We start from the raw sequence: 18,541 nt of genomic DNA on the forward strand, positions 1-18,541 counted from the left end.
GAGCCGACACACAGGACGACGGAATGCTTTGATCAGAGGCATTCTAATGTGGACCATGCATGACTATCCCGGGCTAACAGAATGCTCAGGTGATCTATTGACACTCCTCACTCAGACACTGTAAATCTTGTTTTTTCCCATAGTTGATCTATTATCATGTGTATACATGCAGGGCTTCAAACAAGCGGATACAGAGCATGTGTCACATGTGGACCTAGACTGAATGCACGTAGGGCACCCTCACTGAAGAAGCAAATCTACGAAGGTCATCAAGCGTATCTTCCAGAGAATCATGTGTTACGCGATGGCTTTTTGGGAAGAGAGCCACCAAGGATGTCTGCACAAGCATGGTTAGAGCAGAAGGAGATGTGCGATGACGGATTGCCTCCAGGGATGAAGAGACTATCTCTATGGTACGAGTTACCATACTGGCCCCGACTCATGATCAATCACTTGCTCGATCCAATGCACATATTCAAGAATGTGGGTAATCTACTATGGGACCATCTGACCGGCAAGAAAGATACTTTGGGAGCCAGAGTTGACCTTAGAAATGTGGATCGTATGGAGCAATATTGGCCGCAAACAGCGTCTGATGGATCGATAAAACTCCCTAAAGCACCATGGATTTTCACAGGAGCCCAAGAACGCAAAGTAAAAGAGACCATTCGATCTTTACGGACCCCCACTGGCGTAATGCACTCGCTCCGAACGTGTTTTACTAAAGAAGGAAAGCTTACCGGTTTGAAGTCACACGATTGGCATAAAATGTGTCAGGTACGTTCATAGTGGACTTTAATATCATTGCATAAAATGTGGACTTTAATATCATTGCTGCACATACTTTACCGTTTATTTTACCGGTTGCCATTGAGGGATGTTTGTCTCTCGACATCCGTAACACAATCTACAAACTTGCAAAGCTAGTGCAATGGATCTCACAAAAGGAGATCAACGTAGACTCCATACCATTCGCCAAACTAAATGCTGCGGAGCTTGTGTGCATGTTTGAGAAACATTTTCCTACTACCATGCTAACCATTCAGGTGCATCTTCTTGTTCACATAGTTGATGAGGTGGAAATAGCTGGCACAGTTCATTCCAGATGGATGTTCTTCTTAGAACGTTTCATGAAAACGCTTAAGGGATATGTGCGTCAAAAGGCACGTCCGGAGGGTAGCATGGCAGAAGGTTGGTTGGTATCAGAGTCCCTAGTGTACATTGGAGAGTGGCTAGACGGATTTGATAAAGCCCGGGACACGCTATGGCGAACCATAGATGATGAGCGCATATCTGGGATTGTCATGTGCAATCTCGGTGTTGAGAAGAAGATGACGGAAGATCTAGAGGCTAAAATCAACCGATTTTGCATGCTTCACAATCCAGTGATGCAAAAGTGGATTTCACAATATGAGGATGCAAAGCAAGAGCGACAAAGGGCACGAATCGAGTGGAGATGGGGAAGATGACCACCGATGCACTATCCGACGGTTCTGGAGAGCCTACCAACATTCATGAGCTTAAGATGGTTGCACAACCAATTGAAAAGCGCACAACAATGCGGTGACGAAGTGACTGAGGAAGAGTGGGAGTACTCTCAGGGTTGCGCGACCAAGGTAAGTTTGCAATGTACGACTAGCTAGTGACTTTATTTCTAAACGTTTGAACGGCCACTCATAATCTTTGTTCGTTGTAGTATAAGTCATACACAGCAGCATGGTGTAAAGGTCGACATTTTAGGGTGGAACGGATCGACAAAAAGCGTTTTACTCAAGATTGTGGAATCATGGCAAAATTTGAACAGTTTAGTCAACGACGTTCGTCTGATGCAGATCCTGTGGTGGCGGAACTCACTTACTTTGGCACGCTACAAGAGATTTTGAGGATCGATTACAGAGGATTTTTTGTCGACTTGTTCGACGTGCAATGGTTCAAGATAATCATGGAGGGTCGCAACGCTACTGTGCGTAGAGGAGAGTCTGGTTTTCTTGAGGTGGATTCTACTAAGAAATGGACTGACCTAAGAGACACTTTCGTACTACCCGAGCATTGTGAACAAGTAAGTATGTAAATAGTTAACATCCCCCTTCTACAAGTTATGTGCTTGAAAGCTCTCATGTAAGTTATGTGGCTCTGGCAGGTAATATTTCATCTTACAAAGTCTACATCAAACTGGTGGTACGTCATAGAGGTAGCCCCTCGTAGTGTAAGGACGTATGAAGGCTACCATGTGCCAATCACAACGGCATCAATGGAGGAGATCAGAGAAGATGCTCAATCAGAAGCCGCTGCGGTGGTGCCAGACGAGCATCAAGATGCTACTACTCTATATGGGGTGCATGCAGAGGAGCTACAAAATGAAACAGAGGATATGTGTTTAAACGGAGAGCTCTATATAGATATAGGAAGTTATGCTGAGTTATGCGAGGATGAGAGAGAGATCTCTTAAAGCCACAAATATTGTATTTGAACAATTTTGCTCCGTGTTGTAAAAGCTTTGGCTCTCTAAGTACCTTCCATGGTGTATAACGCTCTTTTCTACTCGCGCTCACATCTTTTGATTGAAAATTCTGAGTTTTTGACTTGCCTCTTCTATCACTCAATTCATTGCGTCATTGTATTTATATGCGTCATTACGTCATTGTATTTAATGGTCTTTGCGTCATTGTCTACTCTATTCATTCAATATTAAGTTTAAATATTCGTGTGTTTAATGTAGGTATGGATGATGAGGAGTTTCTTTCTTCTTTGTCACCGCAGCAGAGACAGTGGTACGTGGAGCGTCATCGCTCTGGCGCATCATCGTGCGTTCCTACTCCATCCGCATCTCCCTCTCTTTCGGAGCATTCGGCGCGCTCCAAAGCTTCGGTGTCGACGAGACGATCTTCACACTCGTCTAGACACCGGCGCTCTAGTGGTGGCGGTGGCTGTTGTTGTGGGGATTCCGCCGCCGATACCTCCACACCGCCTCGTGTTTGACGAGGCTCTTTACCCTCCCCTTCTTTGCCCGCCCCCACACCAGCCACAGCATCGCCATCTATGCTAGGTTTTGCACGGCTGACTGTTCCTAGCAGCTACACACCTCTACCTACTCCGCCAGGAGCCACCCCACTCGACACTCCTCGCTTCGGGGCCCAGATGCCGGTGGAGACACCTGACGTCCGTACCCCCATTGACACGCCGCTAGAGACCCCTGCCGGGACACCCAAGTTCACGCGTCACCGGCCAGAGGGCTTGCCTTACTCCGTCGACTTCAGCGGCGGCATCATCATGGATGATGACGGCAAGAAGGTGATCTCGCGCATGCGTGGTCTTTGCTCTCAACTGTTTAGACACTACATACTAAACAAATGGAGTGAAGTACCAAGTGATTTAAAAGCCAGAGTCATCAGCATACTTCATGATGAGTTTCCCGTTCCAACACGAGATCAGCGCTTCAATGAAGACCTGATGAAGATTCGAATGCGCGAATACTGCAAACACAAGCGTTCTGAAGTGCAAAAAGCAATCAAGCATGGGTGGAACAGGCCAGATTGGCTGGCCAAAGAAGATTGGAAGAATGCGAAGAAAGCAGTGTGCGAGAATCCCGACAAGTGGAAGCAACAAAAGGATGCAGCCAGAGCGCGAGTAGAGGCAGGGAGCTCGCACCACTTGGGGAGCGGTGGATGGGCATCATTTGAGGCCGATTTTGTAAGTGTTTTCGCATTGCTCTTTATGTTCGATAGTTTAGGGTTTATGAGTTTTTTAATTCTAACATAATGAAATCTTTGTATGTTTTGATAGTGGTCGATGACAGGACGTGATCCCACACCGTACGAGCGTGAGTCCGCAGGCAGGAAGGGCTTAAACACCCTGATGGACATTCTCAGTTCTCGCGGCGGCATGGTTAGTATTAGGGTTTACTCTTTTCTATTTTTTGTATTGTTTTATAAATGTCGTTATATATTTATACTTACTGAAAGCTATCTTATTGTCTTTTTTTGCAGAATCCGACAGATACGCCGCTTGGACGCGATGAGACGTCTGACTAGACGACGTCAGTTTAGCCGTAGCTAGATAGCATTAGTTTAGGGTTTCTCATAGCTTATGTATCATGAGACGGATTTTATACGTCTTTTTGAACCATGTATATTATTGCATTTGTCACCGCAGTTCATTTTGCCAATCAATTCTTTATGCCTATGATGTTGTACAATTGTCATTATTACATTTGCCAATCAATTCATTTTGCCTATGATGTGTACAATTGTCAATTTTACGCTTGTCAATTTTGCAAACAATGCGTCTTGTGGGTGACTATTTTGGGTCTATTATCTACCCTTGCACTTTTTTTAAAAAGTGAATCAAGTACAATATGGTTGATGGGTGGCAGGGCATTCAATGCCCTGTCTCCAAAAAAAATTTCTCACGGGCATCGCTATAACCGTCGCTATTTATGGCTCTGGAGTGTCGCTATAAGCGTCGCTATAGACTTCTGTGTAAACGTTGCTATAACCGTCGCTATGAGCGTCTCTATATAGCGACGCTCTCGTAGTGACGCTATTAGCGACACCGGGGGTTATAAAAACCCAGTGTATTTCCGTCACTAACAGTGTCACAAGAGCACACAACCTCTTGTAGTGCACGAGCGCATTGAGCTGCGTGAGACAAGAAAACGCCTCGAAAGTAGCCAAGCCAGTCGGTGGAAGGTAGCCTTGGCACTCGCCCGAGGGGGGGGGGGTGTTTGCATCCCAACATCACAAGAGGGGTGCGGGGAACTCATCGCCTCACCTCACCTGTCCTTTGCTCCGCTGTCCGCCTCGTTCCAGTCTTAACCGAGCACCACTATCTTATACTTGTACACAATCCGGTGCGGGCTGACAAACCCCGCAAGAACCATGATCCACGGGCCGCCGGAAAACCGGGGAAACCCCCTTGTTGGGGGAAGGCTATAAGAGAAGGTTTCCATGAGAGAATGAGATGGCCGAGGGTATGAATGACACATCCATTGATGACACCTGATGCACTGACGGGATCGCTCATGGGGCGAGTAGCGAAGTGCATGGATGAGGGCCGACAGGTGCTTGATGGAGCCACCGATGACTCCATCATGATGTGGTCGACTCTGTGGACGGAGGATAACCGAGGGCATGGACGCGTTGATGGAATGGCATGGGCCGACGGTTGGACTGATGCTCCAAGTATGTGGGTGTGGGGACTGATAGGTATGTGAAACACAAAGCAGACGACGTCATTGCTGATGACAACGTGACAGGGCCGATCGGCTAGGTGCACTGACAGGGCTGACTACGTCAAGGGAGGATAATCGAGTGGTCATCCGTGCAAGTCTTTGATGGTGGGATGGATCGGGCCGACAGGGGTGGACAGTTGAACGGGTTCTTAAAGCACGGAGAAGATGATGCCGTCGTTGACAGTACTGTGATAAATTTGATCAAGGCCGTAGCACCGACGGAGCCTACCAGCCATGCACATCAAACGTGTGAGCCACGCGAGGATCAAAGAGTGCGTGAAGGACATAGCGAACGATGCTACCGCCGACTTCATCGTGATGGGACTGATATCATCAGCGAGGCCCCATCGGCGAGCCATGCACGTCAAGGGTGATGGGGTTGACATGTGAGCCACGTAAAGATCAAAGAGTGTGTGAAGGACGGAGCGAACGATGCCACCGTCGACTCCATCGTGATGGGGCCGATAGCATCGACGAGGCTGCCAGACTAGGCCATGCACGGGTGCGATGATGTGACACCGTGGGCGGATGGGTGAGCCAACACGATGGGTGTGTCAACGAGGGTTGAGGGGTGCGTGAAGAACGAAGCGGACAACACCATGGCCTAATCTGTAAACCCTAAACCCTAAACCATAAACCATAAACCTTGAACCTTGAACCACAAACCCTAAACCCTAAACCCTAACCCATAAATCCAAAACCCTAAACCATAAATCTTAAACCTTAAACTTTGAACCATAAATCCCAAATCTTAAACCCTATACCCTATACCCCAAATCCTAACCCATAAATCCCAAACTCGGATGGTATTGAAACTCGGATACCCTTAAACCCTATACCCTATACCCCAAATCCTAACCCATAAATCCCAAACTCGGATGGTATTGAAACTTTGGACGGGTGGCGGAATGGTGCTTCACATCCATTTAATATGGTTTGAGCGGTCCCGATCCATACTATGCGCTAAATGGGCCATATGATTACCATAAACCCTAGACCATGAACCCTAAAGCTTAACCCATAAACCCTAAACTTGGATGATTTTGCAACTTTGCACAAGTGGAGAAATGGTGCTCACCCCCACCCATAAAAGTTTTCAAAGCCATCCAATATGCTTTGAATGGTTTTGACCCATACTATGTGCTAAAATAGACTATATGGATCATCTGACCCATTTTAGCGCTTAGTATGGTCCTTGACCACCCATATCATATCCTCAAACTTTGCACGAGTGGTGAAATGGTGATCACCTCCACCCATGCAAATTTTCCCAGCCATCCAATATGGTATGGATAGTCAAGGCCCTTACTATGTGCTAAAATGGGACATAATTGACATAGATATTGAAGAGACACATGAAGATTTTAGCGAAGAAATCAAGAAGATTCAAAACAAAGATCTTTTTTTGATGTGGTAGATTTTAAGGCAATGAACATCACAAAGGTATAAAATCCATTCATATCCCAAAGGAGGACGTTGATTATTTGCTATGCGCAACAATCCCCTACACGATAAACACTAAGGAGTATGTGTGCTCCATGAAATGCAAACTCTCTTTGATCTAAGAGAGAAGTACTACCTCGTTATTCTGATAGAGTGAGAAAATCATGATAAAGGATTTGTGGACTACAATGCACCATGTCCATTATCAATACTTGATACAAATTCTCATAAATTCATTGATCAGTTTGATGTTGGATAACGTATACTAGATGTTGTCCAAAGGTATGAAGAGGAAGGGATTCCCATAAAGGAAGAGTTCCATCAAATATAGAAAAGATTGAAGATAGAACACATGGGCAGAAACTTGATAGAGAATCTCGAAGAGAAAGCAAAGATCAAAAGCCAAGCTTTTTTGACCTCTAAAAAGAAGACATTTTTTAAGATGATGAAAACCCTAAGGTAAGATAAACATTCTGCAAGCACAATACTTAAGACAATGAAGCTTTATTTCCATTTATCTAATAAGTTGAAATTTCTTTACACAAATTGACATCGTAAACCCTGACAAGTTTGTCTAGAAGAGGGAAGGGATTCAAGCCTTTGGATCTGAAGAGGGACGAGAGTTTAGGCTATTACGTTGGGAAGCTCAACAAAGAGACAATAGCTATGTACCATAGAAATCTTTCCCAATCACCCACTCTCCCCATACTTGCAGTATTGGCTTTGTCAAGTGTGGTAGGTTCACAGCCAATACACCCATCTAATAGATACAAGGGCTTCTCACATTGTCACCCCTTAACACATTGTACATATACTTTAGTGTCTTAAAGTCTCCTCCCATGTGCCATTTCACCTTGTTCCTATCAAAACCCTCAATATCTAGCTCCTCCTCATCGTGTTGGACCTTGATTATCCGATGGATATTAGTGTGGTGGAACATTCAATTTAGCACATTAAAATACTCACTATCAATCTAAAAGGCACCCAACCACCAAACATTCTTCTTTGACTATACATTAAATTTTTTAGGAATTTTCTCCCTTCTCTTTGATATCAAGAGCTCTACTCCATGGAAGAGGTGATGGATGAGTGGTCTTTCAAACCCATAACTCTTAGCACTCTTTTGAGCTTAAAGTGAAGATGGAGCTCATATGCCAAGCAACATTTTCTCATCAAGTGGCACCATGAGGATCTCCTTTCTCATGAAGAAGTGTAAAATCATATTTTGAGCTCAAAACACACAATGGTATTAACTTGCATAGTAATCTTTCTTTTTAAATTGGGGAGATAAAGAAGATCTTCCTTCCTAGAGAATTGTAAGGGTGATTGCAAGTGGAATGTTTGTGGAGATACGTTTGAATCATATTGGATGGCTACAGAAATTTGCATGGGTGGGTTTAAGTACTATTCCATCACTTGTGCAAAGTCTCATAGCTATTCGATAAGGTTTGGGTGATCAAAGCGCATACTATGCACAAAAATGGACCGTATGAGCCATACGACCCATTTTTTCCCATAGTATGGTTTGAAACAACCGAAACCAAATTGGATGGACACAAGACATTTTATAGGTGGGGATGAGAACTATTACTCCATCCCTGCAAAGTTTCGTAGCCATACGATATGGTATGGACGATAAGGACCCATAACATGTGTTAAAATGGGCCGTGTTAGACATATGGTCCATTTTAGCACATAGTATGGTTAGGGACCGCCCAAAACATATCGGATGGCCACAAGACTTTGTAGGGATGGGGGTGATCACCATTACTTTACCCCTGCAATGTTACACAACTATCCGATATGGTATGGGGTGGTCAAAGGTCCATATTATGCGCTAAAATGGGACGTATGAGCGATACGGCCCATTTTAGCGCATAGTATGGGTCGGGATTGCCCAAACTATATTGGATGGCCACAAGACTTTGCACGAGTGGGAAAGAGTATAATTTTTCTACCCTTGCAATTTTTTTTCTAGACATCTGATATGGTATTGGCACTCAAGACCTATAGTATGTGCTAAAATGAGACATATGGCTCATACAACAAATTTTAGCACATAGTATGGATCGAGACCTCTCAAAACATATTGGATGGCCATAAGACTTTGCATGGGTGGGGTTGAGTACTATTTTCTCACTCGTGCAAAGTCTCATAGTTATTCGATATGGTTTGCGTCGTTAAAGCCCATCCTATGCGCTAAAATGGATCGTATGAGCCATAAGACCTAGCGCATAATATGGTTTGAGACTACCAACAGCAAATTGGATGACTACAAGACAATTTGTGGATGGGGATGAGCACTATTATTCCATCCCTACAAATCTTCATAGGCATACGATATGGTATGGACGATTAGGACCCATAATATGTGCTCAAATGGGTCGTATGAGACATATGGTCCATTTTAGCATATAGTATGGTTAGGGACCGCCCAAAACATATCGAATGACCACAAGATTTAGAGAGTATGGGTATGATAACCATTAATTCACCGTTATAATGTTACATAACCATCGGATATGGTATGGACGATCAAAGGTCCATATTATGCGCTAAAATGGGACGTATAAGTGATACGACCCATTTTAGCGCATAGTATGGGTCGAGATTGCCCAAACTATATTGGCTGGCCACAAGAATTTTCACGAGTGGGGGAGAGTATAATTTTTCCACCCTTGCAAATTTTTCTAGCCATCTGATATGGTGTTGGCAGTCAAGGCCCATACTATGTGCTAAAATGAGACATATGGCTCATACAACAAATTTTAGCACATAGTATGGGTTGAGACCTCTCAAACTATATTGGATGGCCACAAGACTTTGCATGGGTGGGGTTGAGTATTATTTTCTCACTTGTGCAAAGTCTCACATCTATTCGATATGGTTTTCATGGTTAAAGCCCATACTATGTGCTAAACGGATCATATGAGCCATACGACCCATTTTAGTGCATAGTATGGTTTGAGACTACCATATGGTATAGATGATTAGGATCCATAATATGTGCTCAAATGGGCCGTATGAGACATATGGTTCATTTTAGCACATAGTATGGTTAAGGACCGCCCAAAACATATCGAATGGCCACAAGACTTGGAAGGGATGGGTATGATCACCATTTATTCACCCTTGTAATGTTACACAACCATCCGATATGGTATGGACAGTCAAAAGTCTATATTATGCGCTAAAATGGGACGTATGAGCGATACGGTCCATTTTAGCGCATAGTATGGGTCGAGATTGCCCAAACTATATTGGATGGCCACAAGACTTTGAATGAGTGGGGGAGAGTATAATTTTTCACCCTTGAATTTTTTTCTAGCCATCCGATATGGTATTGGCAGTCAAAAGCCCATACTATGCGCTAAAATGAGAGATATGGCTCATACAATAAATTTTAGCACATAGTGTGGGTCGAGACCTCTCAAACCATATTAGATGGCCATAATACTTTGCATGGGTGGGATTGACTAGTATTTTCTCACTCGTGCAAAGTCTCACAGCTATTCGATACGGTTTTCGTGGTTAAAGCCCATTCTATACGCTAAAATGAACCGTATGAGCCATACGACCCATTCTAGTGCATAGTATGGTTTGAAATCGTTGAAACCATATTGGATGGCCACAAGACTTTGTACGGGGTGGGGGTGAGCACTATTCTTCTATCCCTGCAAAGTTTCATAGCCATTCGATATGGTTGGGTAATTATGACCCATAATATGTGCTAAAATGGGCCGTGTGAGACATACGGTCCATTTTAGCACATAGTATGGTTAGGGACCTCCCAAAACATATTGGATGGCCACAAGACTTTGCAGGGATGGGGGTAATCACTATTACTTCACTCTTGTAATGATACATAACCATCTAATATAATATGGGCGGTCAAGGTCCATATTATGCGACGCTAAAATGGGACGTATGAGCCTTACAACCCATTTTAGCGCATAGTATGGGTTGGGAATATCGAAGCTATATTGGATACCCAAACAATTGTGATTGATATAGATATTGAAGAGACACATGAATATTTTAGCGAAGAAATCAAGAAGCTCCAAAGCAAAGATCTTCGTTTGATGTGGTAGAGTTCAAGGCAATGAACATCACAAAGGTAGAAAATCCATTCATATCCCAAAGGAGGACATTGATTATCTGCTATGCACAAAAATCCTATCCACGTACACGATAAACACTAAGGAGTATGTGTGCTCCATGAAATGCAAACTCTCTTTGATCTAAGAGAGAAGTACTACCTTGTTATATTATGGTAGAGTGAGAAAATCATGATAAAGGCTTTGTGAACTACAGTGCACCATGTCCATTATCAATGCTTGATACAAAATCTCATAAGTTCAATGATGAGTTTGATGTTGGAAAGCATATACTAGGTGTTGTCCATAGGTATGAAGAGCAAGGGCTTCCCATAGAGGAAGAGTTCCATCAAATATAGAAAAGATTAAAGATAGAGCACAGGGGCAGAGACTCGACAGAGAATCTCCAAGAGAAAGCAAAGATCCAAAGCCAAGATTTTCCATTGACCTCTAAAAAGAAGACATTTTCTAAGATGATGAAAACCCTAGTGTTTTCCTTACGTGAAAACAATGTACGTGGAGGCTCATCTGAGTATACTAAAGTCTTGTAGGATGGACACACTTGAAAAGAACTAAAAATGGTGATGACAATAGAACTAAACATGATTACCATATTGTATTATGAAAATAGTATCAACTCGAGGATATTGATGTGATAGTAAAGAGTTGATAGTCATCACTATTAAAAAAATCCAGTAGAATTTCAACCCATAATAGAAAATTGAAAAAGTAAGGAGAAAGACAAGCATTCAAAAATGAAAGAAAAATGAGTGAGAGATGAAGAAATGCATGCATGTATAAGTGAAAGTTTGGCAAAAATGGGTGAAAAACTTTTTATAAGGGAACCCTCCTCTTTATATAGGTGTGCACAAATTCCTATGCATGATTTGATTTTGCACAAGTTTTGAAGGTATGGATTTGATCACAAATTTTGAGACTCATGATTAAATGCTATATAAAGTTCAAAACTCCTCTAAACATAATTTCTACCTAATTCAATTATTTTTCTTAAAAATTTCAAGTGTGGCCATCTATTTAGAATGATGCTTAGAGGACATGAAGAAGAGAGCTTTCCCAATCACCCACTCTCCCCATACTTGCAGTATTGGTTTTGTCAAGAGCATTGGTAAGTTCACATCCAATACACCCATCTAATAGATACAAGGGCTTCTCACATCGTCATCCCTTAACACATCGTACATACACTTTAGTGTCTTCAAGTCTCCTCCCATGTGCCATTTCACCTTGTTCCTATCAAAACCCTCAATATCTAGCTCCTCCTCATCATGTTGGACCTTGATTATCTCATGGATACTAGTGTGGTGGACTCAATTTAGCCAACATTAAAATACTCACCATCAATCTGAAACGCACCCAACCACCAAACGTTCTTCTTTGACTATACATTAAATTTTTAAGGAATTTTCTCGGCCATTCTCTTTGATATTTAGAGCTCTACTCCATGGAAGAGGTGATGGATGAGTGGTCTTTCAAACCCATAACTCTTAGCACTAGTCTTTTGAGCTCAAAGTGAAGATGGAGCTCATGTGCCAAGCAACATTTTCTCATCAATTAGTGGCACCATGAGGATCTCCCTTTCTCATGAAGAAGCGTAAAAGCAGCTTTTGAGCTCAAAACCCACCATGGTATTGACTTGCATAGTAATCTTTGTTTTTAAATTGGGGAGATCAAGAAGATCTTACTTCCTAGAGAATTGTAAGGGTGATTGCAAGTGGAATGTTTGTGGAGATACGTTTGAATCATTGTGAAAAGTCTAATTAGGAAGGTGCCAAGTTACTTGATGACTATTATCTAGAAAAGCACCATCATGCAAAGAAAGAAAGAAAGAAGATTAGTTGGAAGGCGGTCAAATAACATTTCAACTTACCTGTTCACAATGAATAAATTACTAATTATGTAATGATGGGTCAAGGGGGGTGGGAGACTTGGGACATTTGGTTTTATTACCCGTTTTAGGGAATAATGGAGCAAAAGAGAGAGAGAGAGAGAGAGAGAGAGAGAGAGACGGTGAAAGCCCACGAGGTGGAGTTTAATTTTCAGACGTAAAGTTGAAAATGGGTGGTAGGGTGTAAAAAAGCGTCGTCCATGTGCGTCGACTTTTGAGCATGGCGAGAGAAGTCAAATGGAAGAAAGCCTCGTGAGTTGATTGGAATTGGGGTGGCAAAGTGCACATGAGATGCGTACACGTTACAGCAGGCGCGCATAAGCACGTGAGCGCATTATAGGCAGCTAAGCCATAAGGTTATGCAGCATGTATGTATATAAAGGTGCGGAGCATGATAGCTGGAGCTCAACAGCATCTGCCTGCATTGCACCAGCTAGCTCTCTTGCACTACATTGTTCAAATAAGCAGCGCCCATTCCTCAGTATAGCGCCAAAATGAGCAGCCCGGCTTGCATGACTACTGCTTTCCTTCTCCTGCTTCTCACCGTAGGTGCCTGCACCCATGACCACCAGCTGCACGCTGCCGCCGACGACCCCGTTGTCATGACCTCCGTTTGCGATGCGCGCATGATTCCTCAGGGAAGCGCTTTCTGGGGCCATCTGGGCTCTCTTCTCGCGCAGCTGGTTGACAACGCCCCATACACCCCCTCCTTCTCCTTCAAGACGCGCTTTGGTGGGGGCGACGCCCCAGCCTTCGGCGAGGCGCACTGCCAATCGTCGTGCTCGCCCGCCTCCTGTCATGCCTGCCTGCAGCAGCTCTCCTACGACATCTGGCGCATTTGCAACAGCGCACTCGGCGCCCGCGTCGAGTACCCCGAGTGTGGCATCCGCTACGACTGCACCTATTTTTAAAGCCTTTTAACTTAATGCGCCAAACCTTTTATCATGGAGTAGGACACAAGCCCCTAACTTTAGTGGGAATACCGTATTACAAGTAACCTCATCTCTCTATTGTGAACCCGCGAAGGTGGTTAATACAATATGGCTTAGTTAGGGTACCCAAATCATTGCATCAATTTCCTATACAAGTTTCATCTAATTCATGAAACGATACCTTCCTTCAATAAGTTGTGACTTTCTCGTTCACTCAAAATTCCTTCTAGTATTTGATTGCCAGTTAGATGGATGAGAGAGAGAGAGAGAGAGAGAGAGAGAGAGAGAGAGAGTATTCAATTAAGTTCGAGACAAATGTGAGTTTGTTGAGTTCAAATTTCATATCAAGACAATTTTTGTTATAAAAAAGATTGTTTTGGCTAATGAGGATAGATTAGTGAGTGGCCTTGGGTCAAAGAGCGCTAATTGTAAATGTGTAAACCAATGTCAGATTGAACGTGGTTATCTTCAGTTCCCAGATATATGTGATGGTGGTTGTGTTCGAAGGTTTTGATTGTCCTCTTACTGATTATTTAGACAACTAGACAAAGCAATGTGCGAGATCAGTCCAAGTGGGGCCTATTAGTGCTTCTCAATTTACATTATTGGGAAGTATCAGTACTCATCAATTTACATCAACCATGCACTGACCATTGGATAGCTCTATCCACGATCATCAGTAGCATCAGCCCCTGCAATATTCCCTGCTATAGCCCACTGTCAATCTCTGACGTCATCACCGATCGACCTTGACCGGCCACTGCTACCATGCTGCTCGCCAACCAATTTGCACGACATAACACAAACTTCATGCTTTAGAGTGGATCTACAACAACAGTTTGACATCCTTCTAAGATGGCCACATCATTACTTTGCCAAGACTTCATTCCCACGGCCCATCTTGACACACAATACCCTGGTTGATCTTCCCTTAAGAAATGATATAATCCCTCTTTCACATGCCCACGCACCTTCAAAATCCCCTTTGTGAGAAGGCTACAACTTGCTGTCTTAGTAGGGTTCAAGATTGCTATACAACACGGTCACAATTTGCAAATTTTGAAAAGACTTTCCTACGAGGAGTGGACCAAAAACAAGGAGCAACCATTCCCACTTGACGGCTCTGTAATTTGTTATCACGACTTTTCTTCCCTACCTCATGCAATTGGCCGGCATCCTTCGTAAAGCCCACTCTTCGCGGGAAACTTTGACCTCTTGAATATACCTTGTTGAATTTTCCTCACGCTGCATTGGAATGCTCTCTCCTGCTTCACTATCAGTGACAACATATACTTCTTCATTATCCTCTCTATCAAAATGTATACTCCATGGTCTCCCTCTGGTTTTGCGTTGTCTTGCTTCCATTACATATCTAGGTTTATGTGAGCTTGTACTGACTGCACTTGTTTTCTTCTTCCATTGTACTATCTGTTTGTCACCTTCCATCACAGGATCCTCATACAAAGGACTACCACCAACCAAGCCTTTTAATGTACTCGCAAAATGAGTTGGATTTGGAGATTCTCTGCCTTTGGAATTGACCATCATTGCTTCTATGGAAGGGCCCGTTCCGATGTATCTTCATGTGGTGTATCCCAATGTTTTTGCACCTTGAATATATGCATTCAAAACGTCATTGACACATGCATCATAAATTTATGTTGTCTTTATCAATTGTTATGTGCTCTAATAAAGACATGTATCAATTGTTATGTTGCCAAGTGTAGTATTTTCTTCCTAGCAATCCTTGTATGGAAATCTATTCATGAACTATTTCCCCCAAGTGCTAGTCTTCTACAATGCCACATGCTTTTAATTAGCTGAAAAAAGTCACCCTATTCAAGGAGAAGCCCTTTCTCTGCATCCATTCTAAACACATTAAAGCTTTGATCTGAGCATTGTTTTTGCTTTTGCTCTCCCTTGACTGCTAGAGCATATAAGACTATAGTTGCCTATGCCTCTAAAACACCTCAACATGATTGGTGTAAGATTTTTTAATGGCAGACAACATATAATAGTATAAAATTAAAGCCTTACATCACACGGCCTTCTCCCTAATTTGTACACCAACTATGGACATGCATATGCTGCTTTCAAAGATTTGAATAAATGTTTTTTCTTTTGCTCTCCTTTAACTGTTAGAGCATATAAGACTAGCAGCCTTTGGAGGCAACAACCCCTTTTCCCTCCATCTATAACGGCCCCTAGTCATACGACCATCTCTAAAACATGTTTCTCATGAAATTTATCTTTCAAAGAACTCAACAAGAGAACTGCTTCATGTCAAACTCTAGAATTTCATAGCTAGTAGTTTCTGCTTGCAACATTTGCATGCATTTACACTATCCCTTTGGAATATCTGATGCGTATTTTACACCTTGTATCACAAAAACATTTAGTATTGATATTTGACATAAACATAAGGACAAGGCTAAGTCAAGGCTTTCTCTGCACAATGCACACTACCCTCTTGGCCCTCATACCTCTCTTTGCCAAGTCTCTCCTCCCTCTTCATTCTCGACCTCCCTTCTCCTACGACTTCAAACTCTCAATTGACAAATATCCCCTCTTTTTGAAAAAAAATACTAAGCATGATATTCAATCCAAATACATGCAAGATCAAAACGATCTCTAAAGTATGTTGTTTTCTAGAATATGATGTTCATTCAAAACTTATTAGAAAGGGTTCTTTTTTTAAAGTTGCATTTCACGCTAATTAATAAGAGATGTGCCACAAGCAAGGCCATGGGGGTCCAACACCTATCAGATCTGTGAAAGAGACATAACCAAGATGAAATGTCAATCCTGGATCTCCATCTTATCCAATAGGCATACATGCTACATTTGATTGTTTGGTGATTGAAGAATTGTACAATCTAATGAAGACTTTTCTCATGCCAAAATAATATTTGAAGATATCATTAGTGTAATACGAGGATTAAAAATCTTGAAAATAATGTTTCAATTCCAAAAGCTCGAAAACAAAATCTCGCAAATATAAAATCCCCATCGGATCGACCTTGCATTTTTGTGGCGGCAGTGACCACAAATGGTGGCAATAAACCATCGTTGCAATGCGGTCATGAGGACCATAAAGCCTGCCATTGCTCATTGAATTTATTAGAGAAATTTTACATTTTAGAGCATGACATTTCCCTAACAATTTGCATAAACCCAAGGCATGGGTAGCAGATTTTGTCAATGCAGTACAAAAAGCATATATACATGGTTTTGCAAGCATGGAGGGAACAGATACAATACATATCAGCATTTGAATCTCATCAAAGAGTTGCAAGAGAATACTCAAAATTTGCATGAGTTGCTTCATAAACGAAGGTTTCTTAAAAAAATGTTGAGAGCATGGCATACCATAGTTGATGAGGGAGTAGATGATTAACGTGATGTTGACGACCATGATGAACATGGGAATGGTAGGAATGGGATGGAGATGGGAGTGAAGAGAGAGGACCCTATGAGCCAAGAGAGCCAAGGAGAGTCCCCGAGTACCTCCATACTCACATCTTGCACCAATAACCAAAGAATTGTGGGTCAAATTCCATCATTTTTTGATGGAGAATTGCATGATTTTGAAGTCTTAAAAGATGATGATGATAACATAGATTTGTTTGTTGAACATCATGAGATGATTCAAGAAATTAACGATTGCAACTCTAAAAATGAATGCTTTGCTGAAATTTGTGAAGAAACATTGAAGAAAAATCAAGATGAAAATGATCTCTCTTTTCTTGTGATGACGAAAATGATGTCATCAATGCTTTTGTGAATTCTCTCACATTGGAAGAAGATTTTGGTGGCTTACATGATGCTGAAATGGTGACTAACCAAAATGATGTTTTTGTTGATGAAATATTCAAACATGAACAACAAAGTTTGGTGTGCATGAAGCAACCTATTTTCAGAAACTGATGCAATGATAAATGATTGTTTGCTTGAGGCAATGTTGTGTGATGGGATATGTGTATTTATCCACACAATTAGTGCCTATATAAAGCATGATGTGGCATGCATGCTTATCCATGCTAGGAAATGTGATGATGATGTGATTTTAAGCAAACTAATGCTTATTTTTGTGCATGATGATGCAAAGATCTTATGCCTTTTTCTCATTGTAAGCCTAGAAGGAGATCATGTTTGGTGTCTTGAAGTCTGAATTTCATCAAGGAATGGAGTTTCTCTTTGCACAAATAACATGGAGCTAATGTTTTTGGATTTCAATATACTTGTTGAAAGCATAGCTTTACAAATTGCAGCCAAAGCTCACAATCTTTTTGAAGAAGTGTTTGTCAAAGCAAAGGATTTTTTGTTGAAGAATTTTGATCCTTGTTTGCAAAACAATGAAGCTTAATGGAGTGGAGATTTTCTCATTACTTTATAGTTCTACAAGTTTGTTTTGTATGAGCTCTCATGGATGTTGATTTACTTGATGGGTTCCTAATCCTGGCATGTTGCCAATAAATGGTGCACTTGTATTCACATTTTTGGTGAGAAGACACACTATACCTGGTCTGGTGATTGTAATGCAATATATAGCTTTAGGAAGTGTATTTGTGCATCTTGGATTAAGTTCCAGGCACTATGCTTTGCATTTTCTAAATGCTTGGGGGGAAAAAGGGCGGTGTTTCATGGTTTATTGTGGTGTATATGTGTACCTTGGAGTAGACTCCAGGCACTGCACTTTGCATCATGGTATTCTATGAGCACTGAGATTTTGGAACAAGGAATTTGTGGGTATTGAGTCAAAAGTTTTTGTCTTTGAAAAAAAATTTCACCACCGGACTGTGCCAGGTGTTAAACCCTAATATACAGTGCACTATTCCCTAGTCTTTAGACTAAGGTCTATGGGAGGAATGAAGAGGCACCTTGAGGGAAGTGCCAAAGGGCATGGGAAAGTTATAAAAGAGAGTCCTTATGT

At 42.1% G+C, this 18,541-nt stretch overlaps 1 protein-coding gene across 1 annotated transcript; it reads right to left on the reverse strand.

Annotated features, from left to right (window-relative positions):
* Positions 1-13,020: 13,020 nt before the first annotated feature.
* Positions 13,021-13,852, reverse strand: LOC147465099 (uncharacterized). Its single transcript, XM_086529434.1, has one exon. The coding sequence runs from the start codon at positions 13,474-13,476 to the stop codon at positions 13,021-13,023; it is 456 nt and encodes a 151-aa protein (XP_086385560.1). The 5' UTR covers positions 13,477-13,852.
* Positions 13,853-18,541: the final 4,689 nt, after the last annotated feature.

The sequence above is a fragment of the Adiantum capillus-veneris genome, chromosome 1, assembly GCF_014529385.1.
Source record: "Adiantum capillus-veneris isolate H3 chromosome 1, ASM1452938v2, whole genome shotgun sequence".
NCBI classification, from domain to species: domain Eukaryota; kingdom Viridiplantae; phylum Streptophyta; class Polypodiopsida; order Polypodiales; family Pteridaceae; genus Adiantum; species Adiantum capillus-veneris.